This window comes from Crocodylus porosus, unplaced genomic scaffold, assembly GCF_001723895.1.
Source record: "Crocodylus porosus isolate Cpor-Errol unplaced genomic scaffold, CroPor_comp1, whole genome shotgun sequence".
In the NCBI taxonomy this organism is placed as follows: domain Eukaryota; kingdom Metazoa; phylum Chordata; order Crocodylia; family Crocodylidae; genus Crocodylus; species Crocodylus porosus.
This window is the reverse complement of record NW_017728907.1, coordinates 19,939,970-19,957,618: the sequence shown is the minus strand read 5'-3', so window position 1 is coordinate 19,957,618 and position 17,649 is coordinate 19,939,970. Positions and strand designations below refer to the sequence as shown.

Genomic DNA, 17,649 nt, shown 5'->3' with positions numbered 1-17,649 from the left:
CGGCTACTTGAATGACTATACCTCTTTTCCTCCAGAGACCAGAAATCTGTTTGGACAGAGGTAAAACTAAGCAGAGATACGTCTTCTTTAGATATGTACATAATGATATGAGACCCAAAAGCTAGAGACCACATAATAAAGAAAGAGTGTTGTCCAAAGCAGTCAAGAATTAAACATGAAAGCTGGATCATCACAGGCCTTCACAAAGGCCTCTATCACCAAGAGAAAACAAAATGAGACTTTGTTAGATCAACAAGTCAAAGGCTATAAGGATCTTTTATGGTTATTTCAGAAGAATACTGCATAGAGGCCTCACCATATTGAGAACTCCTGGAGCACCCCTCAAACTGCATCCTGGCATTGATCTTTACCCACAGCAAAGATTCAATAACTTGTTTTAAAAAATCTACATAAGCCTAAAGGGAGCTGTCATGTACATCCTCTTCTTCCTTACATCAAGAGATGAGCTTTGAGTCCAATCAGAACTCCTGTCTTCAAAACTATTTTGAAAGCAAAAATTCTTAAAAGCTCAACTTCCAGGCACCTTTAGACAACAGAACTTTGCTAAGTATTTCAACTAGGACAAAAAGTCATACAGTAGGGGTAGGCAATTATTTCATCTGGAGGACCACTTAACGACTTTTGGTGGGGAGGGAATTGTGTGTTGTTGGGTGTGGGTGCCCCCTACCACGTCTCCCCCACCCCCCATGGTGCACAGCCCCTGCCATGGCAGCACAAAGCAGCAGGTCCTCAGGATACTCATGGGCTGTGGCAGGCAGAGCCCCCCAGTGGCACATAGCTCCAGCTGAATCCCAGAAGCCATGTGCTGGCACAGAGCCAGACCAGTCCAGCTAGCTGACATGAGCCTTCAGGCCAGAATGGGCTGGCTCTGTGCTGCTGTACACAGCTCCCAGCACTGCAGGTGGGACCTATGTGCCATCTGGCTCGGCTGGCTCTGTGCCCCCTCACGGGGCTTCCAGCACTCCAGTGGGGAGCCACACGTGAAGGCACAGAGACCATCCAGCCTGCTGGTGTGCAGCCCCCCACAGCTCCCAGTCCGTGTGCTATCACACCAGGCTCCATACCTCCATGTGCAGCTGCCCGCTGGAGCGCTGGAAGCCCCACATAGAGGCACAGAGCCAGCTCAGCTCAGCCCAGCCCAGCCTGATGGCACACGGCTGCCACTTGCAGTGCTGGTAGCCCTACATGCTGGCATGCAGCCAGCCTGGCCTGGCTGGCTGGTGTGCACCAACCACCCAGGCTGAGCAGGCTCCATGCCGCAGCTGGAGCCTACTGTCTGCTGCTGCCAGCAGTGATGGGGGCTATGCATCATGGTGGGGTGGGGGGCATGTGGCAGAAGGGCCCACACTCGCCCACAAACCCCACACCCACTGGCAAGAGCTGCCCTCCCCACTCACCAGCTATGCAGTCCTGCTCCATCGCACATAGTGCCTCCGTATGGGGCTCCCAGCTGGAGTGTCGGGCACCCCACAAAGATGGAAGCACAGAGCTAACCCAGTCCAATGATGCACAGCCTCCAAAAGCCCACTTCCTGCTGGCTTTCAGAGGGGCCCCATGGGCCATATAGAACGGCCTGGTGGGTCGGATCCATCCTGCGGGCTGTATTTTGCCCACCCGTCATACAGCCTTCTCTTCAACAAGTAGAGTTAAGTTGGAACTCCTACTCTGAATTTGGGAAACTTAATGGAAAATCTGCATAAGTTGTGCATCAGTGCTGGGAGTGGGACTCAAAGGAATAGAATGTTGGTCTGAATACAAAATTGTCCCATATATGATGCACACTATTTAAATACTTGAATTCTCCTCAGGCTCAGCCATCTTGAAAGGCCTGACAGTGAAGTAAACTGCGTCAAAATATCAGGACCAGGAAAATATATTCTCCATGTACAACTGATCCTGATTGGGGGCTGGGGGTGGAAGAAATGAACTAGACAACATCTAAATTTTCCATGATTCAATGAACTAAACAAAATCAGATGCCCAAGGAATCAACCCACAGAAGCACAGAATGGCATGAAGAACCAACTAACCTGATTGCTACACAAAACTTTTAACAAAGCTATAGAGGTTGTCAAAACCAGTGTAAAAGAACAACAATTCAGCCCTTCAACCTATGGTGGCAAAAGGAAATAAAGGACTAGTTGAAGTTCAATTCCCTTCTATAACTCTTGGGGCTGAGTGGTCAGAACCACAGGGAATGTACATACAACCTCAATATTTGGTACATTCTAGAGGGTTCCAATCACAACACCAATGGCACACACACACTTCCTCATAAATGGGAATCTCTACAGAAAATTATCCAATAAGACCTCTAGTTTATATTGGAGAGGAAGTTTTGGAGGAAAAGTATACAAACAACATCACCATTCTCAGAGGCTAACTATGCTTCTGGTGCTAAATGTTGCATTTTTAAGCTGTCAGTTCTAAAAGTTTAAGAGAAATCATGGCATAAGAACAGCTTGTGCGTGCAGTTAAGATGATTAAGCTTGGGGTTCTCCCCATACACACATACTGTAACTAAAGTCCAAGTGTACAGACTTTAAAAGCTAAGACCTAGATAAAGTTCCCACTGCTGTTCTGCAGTAACAACTGGATAACAGGGACATGGAACAGGCTGTCTACCTGCCATTCAGAATACCTAATTAGCAATACGAGATTCATTTGGACATAGTGAGGAAAGTCTGCCAAAACTCTATCCTGATGAAGAGTTTCCAGTCTATTTAGGACTGAACAGAGCATGCTCGATCAAAGAGTCTACCACTGAGAAAGGTACCGTTACCTGACCAATTGGTTGTAGATATACAGCTGGAATTTGGGGTGGAGGTTGGGAAAACAGACACTGAGAGAGGCCCAGTGGTGAGACGTAAAGACAGAGAAGAAGTAGTGAACAGGAGAGCAGTGTCTACAAAATAAGGAGGAAGAGTTTAAAAACAAGATAGCAAAAGACAGAAAGAATGAGAGAAGGAGAGCATCTAGCAAATATTTTTTTAAAATGCATTAAACATTACACTGATTTTAGATCACCTAGTCTGTCAAACAGAAAAAAAAACTGTACGTTTTACTTCAAAGGTAACAGAACATAATGACTTGTGCATAAACTGTGAAATATTATTCTTTAACAATTACATTCATGCAGCTTTTCTTATTGTTAACTGTCTTAATTTTTCCCTCAATCTTAGGATATGTACTATTGCCCAAGTGCAAGCTTCTATTTGCAGTTCTATCTATGCATTTATACCCTGGTCTTCAGCAGCTGCTATTCCAATACACAGTAAAGAATATTAATAGAACTAAATTATATATTGTTTTTGCAATGTGGAGAATTATATGAGTCTGACCCACTTAAAGACATTTTCACTTAGAGGTTCATATTTACATCAGATCACTTCTCTAAAAGGTAAACACCAGTGAATTAAAGATTATCATCACTTGGTTAACAAACAGTGAAATGATTTCAGAAAAAGTCTGACATGTTCACTAGTTCATGTTTTTTCTAGTTATACTGCAAGCATTGTTATTTTGCCTTCTCAGTTAAACACAAGCTTGAGTTCACATTTCTCTGGTTAGGCGCCATCTGATTTATTAAAAGTACTATGTTGTACGGTAGGATCCATCTTACTAAATTCTTGTTTGATAATCACTTGAAATCAGTCTCCTAATGAGATGTTGGTGTAAGTTATTCAAAAGAAAATGACACGCTACACATAGTTCATTATTAATTACAATGCAAGGTAAGAAACCTATTTATGTAAAGCAACAACAGAACGTCAGTTCCTTTATGTCCTTAATGCATTGTTTGTTATTGTTAAAGCCACAAGGGATTGGAGGAAAGGGGAGAGGGTTAATTCTCTTTGACAGAGCATGCTCCTGTTCACATGCACACTACAAGGATTCATGGAATAAAACAACTCTTCTCTTTTCTTGTTAGGAGAAGACAGGTACTGAAGCTGCCACTTCAGCTACAAGACAAAAGATCTCTTCCCTTGCTATAGAGTAGAGCAAGTTCAGCATTCTTATCCTGTCCAAAGCACAACAGATTTTTTAAAAGCCACCTTTCTTCCCCCAGTTTGCTTTTACTTAATTCTTATTATTTACTTTCTTTACTATACTACATCTCATGCAGTATAGACAAATTCAGTACTGGTAATTTAAGGGCTGACTTTCTTTTTCTGCCCCTCTCAAGAACCTATCAAAAATGTCTCGTCATACTGTGTTTTAACAGCATTCTTGACATAGGATCATGGGAAAGTAGGGCTGGAAGGGATATGACGAGGTCATCTAATTCAGCCCCCTGCTCAAAACAGGATTATCCCCCACTAAACCATCCCAGGCAAGTGTCTGTCTAACCTATTAAAAATTTTCCAGGATGGAGATCCCACATCTCCAGGCATCCTACTCCAACGCTCAACCACCCTCATAGTCAGAAAGTTCTCTTTAGTTCCAAAGCAAATTTCTTCTGCTGCAGTTTGAGGCCATTGCTCCTAGTCCTAGTCCCTTGCAACCACAGAGAAAAAGGCCATCTCCACCCCGTTTATATTGCCCTTCAGATACCTGAAGACTTATCAAATCCCCCCATCTCAGTTTTCTCTTCTCCAGAATCCTAGTTATTTCAGCTTTTCATTGTGTTTTGCAGACTTGTCATTTTTGTCACTGTGCTGGACTCTCTTTAATCTGATTACTTCTTTTTTGACGTCCTAAGTGCATGTCCTCCAAAATAAAGCCACTGAAGTCTACACTGCTGTTCTATTTTTTTTAAATGACTAAGCACCCAATTTCAGGGCCATCTATTAAAACATCAAGTATGAAAAAAATAATCAGCTTGACAAAAGATAACCTTTCAGAGCAGTGGCTTTCAACCAGAAGACTGCAGTCCGTCAGTAGGCCATAAGGATGGCTGTGAAGCTAGAGTGGTCAGCTGACCCCCCCACAATGCATGCCAACACAGCACCAGGCAGCATTTTAAGCCACTATGCTGAGTTTTACCTTCTGAACAAGAAGCAGTATATCAACTTACTGATCTCTAAGAGGCACAGCAAATTAGACAAGGTTTAGTGATGTTCCAATTCAGCCTTCCTTATTCTGGTTAAGGACGCAGCACAGTATAGTGCTAGGTTTGGGTACTTATGCACAGTACTGCCTTGCACCAAAATAGCAATGGGCTATGACAGCTTTAGTATGGTACTTCCAACTTTTGATCATGCAGATCAGTTCTTAATTAGGTCACAGGATCCAAAAAGTTGAGAACCACGGTTCTAGGGATCTTTTCATATTTGAACAAAGTCCCACCTCCTCTCCCCTTAAATTAACATTTACCAAACACATACAACTGAAGAAAAAAGAAAAAAGTAATGAATGTGGAACACATACATTAGACCACACACACACACACACACCCTCCCCCAATACCAATTTCTATTTCTTATTCCTTAGAGCAAGTGACAAGAGAAAGTGACTGCTCTACTATGTTTGAAAAGTTTATACAATCAATTCTGAATTCTGGCATCTGCCATGTTTTTGATATTTCATCTGATTCACCGGTTAACTCTTCATGGTGAACAAAGACCCCTTATTTTGATGAGAAAGTAGGATCCGGCAAATATTATTTGCTTTTTGAAAACTGAAACACAGCTTTGTCTATAAACAAGGGCTCTCCCATTTTTAAGGCATTAAACAATGTTGGTAAATATTTATAACAGGAATCTACTTTTATTCGGGGGGTCTGAATAAAAGTAGCATGATTGGTTTCAGACGTAGAGAAAATGTTTCCTTACTGTTTTGAAGTCACAGTGGCTCCAGAGCTCTAAATGGCATTTGTACCTTCAAAAAGAAAACTAAACAGGGAACACAGGGCACTCAAAGGATCACAACCGCTTTTTGTCTGACTTACGCTATAACAGATAAAGTCTGTGCAATTAAAATGGCCAAGTATCAAGCTTTTTCCTGCAGCGCTGAGTACTTATACAGACCTCCCTTGCTATACTGCCAGAGCTCTCATCCCCATGGTATCTGAACAATTAACATTGAAGGGGATATTCTACCAGTGGAATTTCAAATGGCCAGCACCCTGATCAATCATAAGCATCTTGTTGCAGAACATGCAATACTTTATTTTTTTACTTTTTCTCCTATCATTCTGGGATGATGACAAACAGAAGAAAAATTAGAACAAATGCTGCATTATTTGGAATGAAGTTTAACTGACCTAACCAGTTAACAAGCAATTTTATATAAAAGCTATTAACAGTGGTGACTTGTTTATTGTTCAAAAAAGCACCATTGCTAAAAAAATTCTCTTCTAAAGGAAAGGTGAGGCACAGAAAGGATACAGACACTGTGCATCAGTGGTCTTAGAAGAGACCCAACTGAACTGAAATACAGGAGGCTCTTTCTTTAAGCATGCTTTTGGAATGAATTTCATATCAGCTCCTCAAATGAAACGACATCATGGTCATTTAAAATTAAGTGTAACTGTGGTTAAAGGGGGAACAAACTGAGCAGTGTCATCGACTGCTTTTAATGCCAGACAATTTATCTACTCCTACTGGTTTTAGTAAACTACAACAAACAAACAAGAAATAGTTACTTTTCATCCATTCGGCTGCGCATTTTCTTGAGCTTCTGCATAATGCTACTAGTCTCACTACTGGAGATGGAGATAGGGGAAGGGCTACGGGTTTCTGTGTCGGTTGGAAGTGGGCTGGAAGCATTGCTCTGCTTTATATCGTCTTCACTACACAACTCCTGCAATACAAGCATTAAATAAAAATTAAGAACAGTTGTCCAGGCCTTGGGTGATCAAGAAAATAACTTTGAATACTGATCAACTTTCCTCCTTCCCCCAACCTAAGGGGAAATCTAAATAATCAATTGTTACTGCACTGCTATATCCAAGTTTGATCCTTGGATTCCAGCAGCTTAAAATTTGTGTTTAAATTGTAGTAATTTCAGAATAATCTAGAGAGTAAGCCCACAGGCGACACTGATTAAAGTGAACAAATAAACAAAAGACAAAATTCAATGTACTTGTTCAATCTTTTGAAGTGTTTCACTGAATTCATTTATTCTTTAATTGCCAGATACCCAACATCAATCCACAGTATTTTTCTGTCTGCTACATACCACAACATAAGAGAGACACCTTGATTTTGGTAAAAAGAAATAGAATGAGGAAAAAAAGACAATTTTTCCAGAGTTATGGCCACATACAGCACGGACAGAGCCTAATCTGTCCGTCTCACCCTCCCTTTCCTATTCAGGTAAAAGTTACAGGTTTAACTCATTCATAGCTGAACTGGTCATCAGCTTCTTGGCTGCTCAGCTAAAAGCTGAAATTAAGTGTTGCTGAAGACTGGACTCCATGGGCAGATCTAGGATTTTGAAAAAAAGTTGCAAACAAACAGTCTGAAAGTGCTGTTAAACGGGAGTGGAAAAACAGAGTAGCCAACAGACAATAAAATAGCTGCAGAAACAATATCATGATTAGTGGGACAAGAAAACCATTAAAAAAGGACACAATCATTAACAAGTGTGAGTGAAGAGCAATTAGCAGCAATCAGGTAGGTTACAATGAGCCATGCAGTCAACTGACTCCTTCAGCTGTGGCATGTCCTAAATAGACATGCCACAGCTGCTGCTGGGCAGTTAGTTTTAAACTCTGGAAAAGGAATCAAAGTGGGGTGTAACTGCACCACTGGACCCCTCCTCCCCAGATCTGCTCCCTGCATTTGCCTGCCAGAAAATCAGCTTTTCTGCTTAAGATACGTACCCAATTTTGGAAGGTTAAGTTTTGGGAAAAGAGTGCATGTGGCATGTGAGTAAATGGAGCCGACCCTAAGGGGGTTGTGGGGCCTGGAGCAAATCAGCCTGTGTGGGGCCCTCCTAACACTGTGCAGGACCATCGTACCCCCTGCAAAGAGGGGAGAGGGTGTCCTCTGTGGTTCTTCTGCAGCACAGGGCCGAGCTGCCAGCTCTAGGCAGGCCCCGACTCCACAGGGCCCCCCAAAGCACAGGGCCTAGGGCAGTCACCCAGATTAGCGGTACCCTAGGGATAGCTCTGTGAGTAAATATAGTAGTGGTGCTTCAGAAGCTTCAGTTACTGGTTCCTCTTATTAAATAACCTCAGTAGCTTCCTTACACCTATTTTAAAGAATTCTGGCAATGACCTCTTTAGTTAAAGTGCCCCTAGACACTACAGTTCTCCACTGACCATTAACAACAAGGCTACAAAAATGTTCTCCCAAATACTGAATTGGTCCTTTCTATATTATTCTAATATACTAAAAGCATTACTCTGTCCGTGTGTAATGCTTTGTTCGCACTCTGATTGGTTGTCTTGGCAGCTGATCACAATGCTGACTGAAACAACCAAATCTAAGCGCTCCAAGAGTGTTCCAGACAGAAGGTGGCGGTGCACCGCCATGACAATGGAGATGGAGCAGGGGTCAAGGCCAGCACTGCTGGTTCTAAGCCTCTACCTCTGCCACAGGCCTTTTCTTTTATTCAATTTTGTTCTCTTCCAGTCCCTTTCTATTGAATCTTGATTCGACATTTTACTTCCCTCAACTTCTAAGAAGGTTGTCTCATTAACATAAGCTTAAGCATGGGTTGCCTGCTTTCATTTCTGACCATTTATTCTATTTTTTCTTCACAACCAACACAAATGCAATCCAGACTTTCAGGGGTATAGGCTATAGCTGTGTTGGGCTAAAGACATAGGCAGACAAGTTCTTTGGGTAAATCCAATATCTTTTATTAGACCAACTCAAATAGTTGGAAAAATTCTTCTTTGCAACCTTTGGGGTACAATTACCCTTTGTTAGGCTGAGGAAACATCTGCAGTTGGTCTGTGGTCTTCCTGGATGGAGTGGTTAAGCAGCCAGAGGCTAGTATGCATGCAAGAAAGCCAGTCAGTGAAGATATAAAATGAGGCAGTCAGTGTGTGAGAAAGGTGGCGAGGGAGGGGGTGACGGGACAGTGGACAGACATGAATATAGCTGGTAAATAGTAGAGAGGTTACCTGGGGAGTCAGATGCTAGGTAGATCATAAATTCAATGTCTATATTTAGTCCATGATTTTTTGTATCCAGTAGACTGATGAAGTGAAGGTCATAGGCTCGTCTGTGAAAGATGTTTTGTATATTCTCTTTGAGGATTGGAGAGAGTGGTTTTCCTTGTTGAGAAATGCGCCCGCACAGTTAACTGGGTATTCTTGTCTTTGATAGATTTCGGGTGCGTGTTCATTCTGGTGGCTCATAAAAAGGTTGGCATATTACCAGCTTATATACCAACATCCCACACCAGGATAGCATCCAAGCCTGCCTTACATATCTACAAGAGCAAGATTACAACTCGGAGTACAGGTCCAAAGACATTACTGAACTTGTACACTTCATCCTTACGTACAACAAACTTTACTTTCAATAACCAACTCTACCTCCAGAGCACAAGCACAGCTATAGGCACCAAAATGGCCCCACAATATGCCAACCTTTTTATGAGCCACCTGGAAGAAGACTTCCTCAAGGACTAAGTCATCAAACCGTTGCTATACTTAAGATATATCAATGACATGTTCATCATTTGGACTGAAAACCTGCAATCTGACTGATTTCCTCAGAAACTCAACAATCACCGCCCCTCCATCAGACTCTCTCCTGAATACCTCAGCACCAACATTTCCTTTTTACACTTAGTGATCACTACTGAGAATGGTAAAATACAGACCACCACATACAAGAAACCCACAGATCAATAGACGCATCTTCAAAGAACCATCAATCACCCTAAACACACCAAGAAAGCTGTAATATACAGCCAAGCCTTTCAATACCACTGAATTTGCACTGAGCCATGATTATTACCTCACAAATCTCAAAAAGGCTTTCACTCATCAAGGACACTTCTCCAGAGACAGATCGTGCTTTTGAAAGAGCCACCCAGATACCACATGCAGAATTGCTACAGTACAGAAGGAAACCCTCACCATGAACCACACACCACTGGTTATGATGCATCATCCCTCCCTGGAACCTATATGGGAAACTGTATGGCCCAAAACACACTGAATGGACCCAAACCATGCCATGACAAGAAATGTTAAACCAGCCAATGTATCTCCACTACCCCCACAATAACTACACCCCCACAACAGAACCATCACCATCCCTGGATCTTTACACCTACACCTCCAGAAACGTACTACATCTCATCCAGTACATCAAATGCGCTAATGGAAAATATGTAGGAGAACTGAAACATCAACTGTGCACCACTAATGAATGCACACCAAAAAACTATCAGATAGGAATACCCAATTACCTGTGCAGGCACATTCCTAACAAGAAAACCGCTCTCTCCCCAAACTCTCAGTTCTAATCCTCAAACGGAATTTACAAAACACGTTTCACAAACGAACGTATGAACTCCACTTCATCGACTTACTGGATACAAAAAATCATAGACTAAATATAGACATTGGATTTATTATAACTTGCCTAACATCTGAGTCCCCAGGTAACCTCTCTACTATTTACCAGCTATATTAGTTCCCTCCCCGACCCGCCACCTGTGCCTCACCCACTGACTGCTTCATTTTATATTTTCACTGACTGGCTTTCTTGCATGCATGCTGGCCTCTGGCTTCTTTACTAGTACATAAAGGAAGAGCACAAACCAACTACAGACATTTCCTCAGCCTGATGAAGTATATTTGTACCCAAAAGCTTGCAAAAAATTTTTTCCAACTATTTGAGTTGGTCAAATAAAAGAGGTCAGATTTATCCAAAGAACCTTGTCATCCACACTTTCATGCTTTTTTGAATGGTAAAGCAAACTGAAAATTCCTTGCTGTTGTGATCATCAAAAATCCAGTACTGTAACCAGGTATATATTCACTCTCCAGTATAATCTTTTATGCAAGAATAGCAGTAGCTGGTATTTGTCTGTGACAAAGATTTCTCCTTATTTTATGTTCCTAAATACTTATAATCTGCTTAATTTCAAGAATAAAGCATTCTAAAAATTAGCAAAAAACTTTTAGATTTTCCAGGTTAAACGAGAGAGTGACCAAAGAAACTAAACAAAAGAAACAAAAAGAAATGAAAAGAAACAGTTTTTAAGAGGCCACTGTGAAAATACTTTATTTTCGAAGTACAAGCAAACAGCCCTTTCTGCAAATCACACCATTTAAGGCGTCTCTCTCATGCAAGTCACTAAAGTCACTTCTGAGAATTGTTCATCATCTGCTGCAGAAAAACCTCAAGAGATGAGGTCAGGTTTTAGAAGAGCAAATTTGTAACAAAGGAGTCAATTATTAATGGCATAACATACTAAATAGAAAGACAACAGTTCTTTAACACCAGCTTACCAGTTTATTTTCCCCTGCAGACTTCAGTTTTTCCTGCAGTTTCATGGTAGTCTGGCAGATTCGTTCTATCTCTTCCTGTTGCTTCAGAATCAGTTGTCTCTCCTTCCTAGCTGCCTTGTTGGCCTCCTGGAGACGTTTAATTTCTGCCTTTAAGTATGGGGGAAATACAGCAAAAGAATTTTAAATCACAGATGTTTCTAAGCAATATTTCTAAGCCTACCATCATGGCTGGGCTACATAATGAGTTTTAATGCATTATGCTATATCAATTTTACTTGGCTATTCTCAGTTTGATTATTATCCTCTAACTCCACCAGTGGTTGCATACTGGTAACAGAAGGCTCAACTGGAAAAAGGCATCAAAACTAGAAACTACTGGCACACAAATACCAGCAGGTGCATCTACACATGCATTTTACTGAAGAGTTGACTAACTAGTTCTTCAGTGAAGTGTCACAGTCTACACATGTGCCTATATTAGGGTGTAGTAAACTAATTAACTCTGCTGTTGGACAGTAATGTCCAGGACAAGTACTATCTAACAGCAGAGTAATTATGTGCACTCAAATGCACATGTAGACTGTGACTGGGCCTGAGGGTCCTATAGTGCTGTGTGCTGCCTTACACATAGCTCTGCACTGTAAGACCTGCCCCAGCCAGGTCCTCCACTACCTGGAGCCTGGGGCTGACTCTACCCTGGCCCCTGCCAGGCCAGGGCTTCTCTATCCTGGCTTAGATTGCTGCAGTCCTGGGTGCACATGAAGATGCTGTACTCAGGAAGCAGTTGACTCTGGCACAAACTGCACCCGAGTTTATTCAGGTGCATTAATAGCATGTGTAGATGCTCCCAGTGAGTTGCAATGAGCTTCTTAAGAGCCTAGTGGACAGTCTCTAATTCAGTACTCACTGTGTAAGTTGTCCAGTAATTAAACAATGGATTAAAATGGATCTTTTCTTAACAGGACCATTTACCTGCTCCTGCTGCAACTTCAGCAGCAGGCCACGCTGTCTCTTTCGAATGGGAGGCATCTTGTCATCCTCTCCTTTGTCTCTCAAGTGTCTGAAAGAAAATTGGCAAAAGGAATAAAGCAAGGGAAAAAATTGCCTCCATTTCTTTCATTTTCAAATACACCAGTACTTGTCCATTATGTAAATTTAACTGCAGATGAGGGTAGCTCCATTTTACATGTCAATACTTGAACATGAACTTTCTCTTTGGTGAAACATTATGTTCTTAAAGACCTAAACTTCATTTTGTTTCTGTAAAATACAAAATATTAAGGAGGCTAATGTGGATGGTACTAGACATTGTTTCTTATGTCCAGGCCAGAAGTTCTGTAGAGGAAGCATACTCTTCACTTGAGAGTAAGAAGACTGTTTCAGGAAGTAATGCTTTTTAGTTCCATGTGCTCTTTGCTATTTTTAATCTTACATTTTAGTGTCTGGACAAGATATTCATCATCTAACAGTACCTAACAAACTGCAAAACATACTTGCTTAATAGAACAGTTTTCAGGGCTCCTTTACAAATGCAATGGGATCTAATGTGTGATCCACACAATTGTGCCTTCTGTCATGCCACATGTGCATGGCAGGAGGTGCGATTGTGGAATCACACATTAGATCCCATTGTGCCTTAAATCACCAGTGCAGAGGGAGATTGGGATCATGAACCTGGACTCCCCCTGCACCAGCGCCTGTAGCTATGAACCCCAGAGCTGAAGGAACTTGGCAAGACTTGCAGCAGGGGCAGTGTTCGTTGTACTGCCCCTGCTGCAAACCCTGCAGCTGACAGGGGCTGCAGAGCTAAAAGTGGGGGCAGTACCAAGAATGCTGCCTCACTGCAAGCATCATTGGCAGCCGGGTCCACAGTGGGGAGAACATGGCCAATGCTGTGAGCCTCATGAGATGTGGGGCTCACAGTGGCAGCAGTGTTTCTCTGTGGTGCCTCTGTTGTGGGCCCTGCAGTCCACAATGTGGGGGTCTCAGTGGAGGGAGAGGGAAGAATGTTGCTGCCACTGAGTGGCAGCAGCACAGAGAATGCTGTTGCCACCGAATCTTGTGAGGTGCAGGGCTCACAGTGGCAGCAGCATTCCTCTGCGCTCCCAGCTGTGAGCCCCACAGCCAAGGAGATTTGGGGGGCGGGGGGACAGACACGGACAGACAGACAGCACTCTATACTGAAACCCCTTAAATTGACGACACAATTAATGGCGTGATTAGAAAATCTACAAAGTTATTATTACACATTTTTGTGGACTAATATTATAGTTTATTGCTTGTTTTATCATGCTATTAATAGGTTGAATGTGTAGCTGGGCCACAGCTTAAGGTAATCACCTTAAGTGTAACATGTAGAGAGGGCCTAAGATACTAGAATACTTTTACATGGATGTTTATGTTAGAAGAGTAATTTATAATCAACATTTAACAGAATGAGAGAAAAAGAGGGAGGCACTGACACAACGGAGTAATCATCAGGAAAACTATATATTTAGAGTTCTCTTACTTCTTCTGGTGTTCCAGCCAGGCCAGTTCAGCCTTAGTCTTCTCTTTCAAAGCTTTTTCTCGGAGGCGGAGCAGTGAGGACTGATGAGCTGCTCGCATTTCCTCTTCTTTCATGTACTGTCGCACCATCTCCATAGTGAATTTAGAGAAACTATCCTGACCCCCTGAGAATGGCATACTTAGCTCCTGGAAAGGAGTGGGAAATTCATAAATTAATCCTCACAAAAAGTACATTAGCAGCATACTGTCAGACACCAATATTTAATAAAACCCGATATCCTTTTTATCACCACCTTCCTTGAAATTTCTCTTACAATACCCTCTCTTAGGACTTCTTTCTTTTAAACTTAGTATTAAGTGAGACTTCTCAGACATCAACATCTCTCTAGCAGTAGAAAAAAAACAAATGTCTCACATCAAAGTACGTAAAATTTCTTTCATGTATTGATCTTACTTACACCCACTTGAAAAAAAATTTTCCTTAAAGGGCTGGAGCTGGAGCAGGTGGGGCAGCCATGGGTGGGCTGGGAAATGGGGTGGTGGGTCCAGGGGCTCATGAGAGCCCCCACAGTGTGGGCCAGCAGGGATCAACCCCCACCAGGCAGCACCCAGTGAGTAGGGGCTTCTTTTTTTTTTTTAAAAGCACCAGGAGCTAGGGTGGGGCAGCCATGGGGGGCTTGGGAGAGCAGGCAGGGGATGGGGCCTGGCAGGATAACTACTAACAACCTCGTACTTGTAATAGTGAGACTGCAAACTCCAGTTCTTAGTAAAAAGATTCCTATGGGTTTACTGTTCACCAGCAATACATCTGGCACTGTGCCAGCAAGATTTATTTGAGAGGTAGAGCACTGGCATAAAATATGGTCCCTAACACAGTACAAAATATTCAGGGTTCCAAAGCCTCCTTTTAGCCATCAATCAAAGCAACTTATGTTTACACATACACCTCCTAGTTCCACAAATCACTAAACTTTTTAAAATTATATAATTCACATCAAATTTTTACCAGCTATTGTGGCCTTCCTACCAATAGGGGAACCTGTTTACCAGGACACTTGGAAATTTATTTTAGTGTTTTGTACCTAACTTACGCCTTGTTTTTCATCCGTTGGCCTTCTGAGGTTCCTGGAAATTAATACTCCTAACTTTCCCATACAAATTCTGCATAGGTTACATATGGTTTATTTTCTAGTCACCGAGGTCTATGGCTCAAACTGTTACTAAGATGCTATTTTGGGTCATGATGCCAACAGGCCTCTATGACTTCTATATGCACTAAATAATTGCTGCACCAATCCATGCTCCAGCAAGGCATAAAATAACCATTCAGGAGCAGAAAGGCAAGACAATTATCAGTTCAGTTGGTGCTCTTCCCTGCTTTTAAAACAGAAGGGGAGGAGGAGGAGAAATGTATCACCATTTGCAACACTGCCTGCAATTTAATATAGTCTGTTTATTTAATATACCTTGATAGATGACAGGGCTGTCTTTTCTGGGGAAGCCTCCTCATCAGAATCATCCCGATGACCTCGCTTCTTCTCCATGTTGATCCTGCGATGGCTCTCAGAAGGCAGTAAAGATCTGAAAGATTTTTCCTCAATCTCATCTTCTGTCATGGACTCATCAAATTTCAGGGAATATTCTGTTGCAATGGAAGCTGAATCTGAGTAAGAAATCAGAAAAAAGGTTTCATCATTAGGTGTGCATAAATGAAGACTCTCTCAAAAGGGAGGTTGAAATGGATTTTGCCTCCCAAAAGTATGAAATATCAGAGAGATTCATATTGACTTATTCTGCCAAATAAGGGTCTTAAATGCAACCACAAGGAATGACTGCTAAAACTGGGTAAAAAAAGATGGGCAAAAGAACAACAGTAGTTTGACCTGTACTTAATATCCTAAAGTAAAAATTTAATAATTGTGCAATCATTTTTTGACAGGACATAAATGAAGCATAGTATTAGAGTGAGTTGTTACAAATAGTATTACCTGGCTAAAAAAAAAGACTCCAAGCTGAGATTGTCTCATACCATTCCACAGTTTAAGGTACAAATGCTATTTTAGCTTAACATCTGGCCTTCAGCCTGCACACACAGCATGTATTCTGCTTTAACATTAAATGAACACCCCAGAATAGTTGGAAAAGAAATTAGAACCTAAGAAGTCAATCACCCTTTCTCTAACTTGAGAGTTTTAAATGTTCTCTTTCCATCATGAAATTCCTTTTTCCCCACCACTATTTTAACTCAGGGTCTCATCGGTTATTATCCATGTTCCCCTTTCATTCATTTCAAACACTAAAGACTTGGGCAATATCTCCCTTCTACCCATAACTACTTCCAGCTTTATCAAGAATAAAAATGTACCTAAACCTTTCTCATCTGGTAGTGATGGAATACTATCACTCCGCAAGGAATCATCCACAACAGTTGGAGCATGATCTTCAATGGAGCTGGTCATCTTTTCACGCCGGGAGGGTTTCTTCTCTTTCTTTTCGTTCTCCTTGGAAGACGGAACTGAAGGACTCTCCTGGCGGCTACTACTACTGCTGTTTCACCAAGAAACAAACATTTTTTAAAGGACATACTATATTGCTTATTTTTGCTACCAAAATTAAGACATAACAATTGTACAATCAACATCACAATCAATAAAGATGAATATTATTCTAGTCACTCCATCACAAGAGAGGCTATAGCAGAATTAAAACAGTTTAAAATGAAGACATCAAAAGTGTGACTAGGAACATGGAAATAATTTCGTATCAACCTGAAAAGATTGCGACTATTTATCCTAGAAAGGAGACACAATAAAAATAATATAAAAATTGATCAATGGTATAGAATAGGGGTCAACAACTAACAGCCCAAAGACTGAATTCAGCACACAAGAGACATTTTATCCAGCCCACTGCTGGGCGGTGTCTGTGGTGTTTGAGCAGGGGGAATACTGCCTGCACATCACAGAGAAACACCAGTGGCAGCACTGGAGAGAGGAATGATAGCTCTGGCTCCAGCTCCAACAGTGCAGGCCAGGCTAGAAGCAGCCCATGCGCAAAGCTAAGTTCCGTTAGAGCTTCCTGGTACAGCAAAACCTTGCCAACACATGGTATAGAGAAAGCAGTTGCAGAGCTTCTATTCTTGTGTTGCAAAAGAGGGGGTGGTCAATAAAATTAAGAGACTACAAATTCAAAGCCACAGAACATATTTTTCACCTAACAGACTGTGTAATACATTGTTACTAGACCTCATTAAAGTCAAGGGCTTAGCAGGAGTCAAAAAGCATTAATATGCAGAATAATCACTTTTAAAAACAACCAAAGAAAAATGAATTTTAGAAGAAATATATATTTTCAACTTTGGAACATAAGCCAACCTGCAACTATAGACAAGATTAGGCAGAAACTTTTCTTCGGGAAAAAGATTAAAATTCTAGTAGAAACTGGTTTCCCATGGTATTCATTTTTACGTATGTTTATACTTTACTAGGTATTCAAAACACAAATTGATTGCATCGCCTCTTCTTACCTCCTATCACGATTCTTGGATCGTGAGGATTCTGAGTAGCTGTCAAATGATGGTGAGTACATCTGTTTTGAGTCAGTTGTATCCTCTTTAGACTGTGGAGGGGCAACAGATTCACTTTTCCTAAGAAAAGGAAAATGTTTTGGGTGAATTTGAATAGCAAGATCTAAGAAAAAGGTCCCTTCCTTCCTACACACACAAAATCAGTTATGAGAAATACGGCTTTGTT

At 41.6% G+C, this 17,649-nt stretch overlaps 1 protein-coding gene across 1 annotated transcript in view; it reads right to left on the bottom strand.

Annotated features, from left to right (window-relative positions):
* The window catches only part of CEP350 (centrosomal protein 350), a 113,744-nt gene that overhangs the window by 33,051 nt on the left and 63,044 nt on the right, over window positions 1–17,649 (bottom strand). The window contains exons 24-30 of the mRNA XM_019530581.1: window positions 17,424–17,543; window positions 16,269–16,444; window positions 15,364–15,560; window positions 13,899–14,083; window positions 12,362–12,449; window positions 11,390–11,536; window positions 6,608–6,765 (exon numbers count right to left, since the gene is read on the bottom strand). Coding sequence (XP_019386126.1) covers window positions 6,608–6,765; window positions 11,390–11,536; window positions 12,362–12,449; window positions 13,899–14,083; window positions 15,364–15,560; window positions 16,269–16,444; window positions 17,424–17,543 — 1,071 coding nt within the window. The remainder of the gene's footprint in view (window positions 1–6,607; window positions 6,766–11,389; window positions 11,537–12,361; window positions 12,450–13,898; window positions 14,084–15,363; window positions 15,561–16,268; window positions 16,445–17,423; window positions 17,544–17,649) is intronic.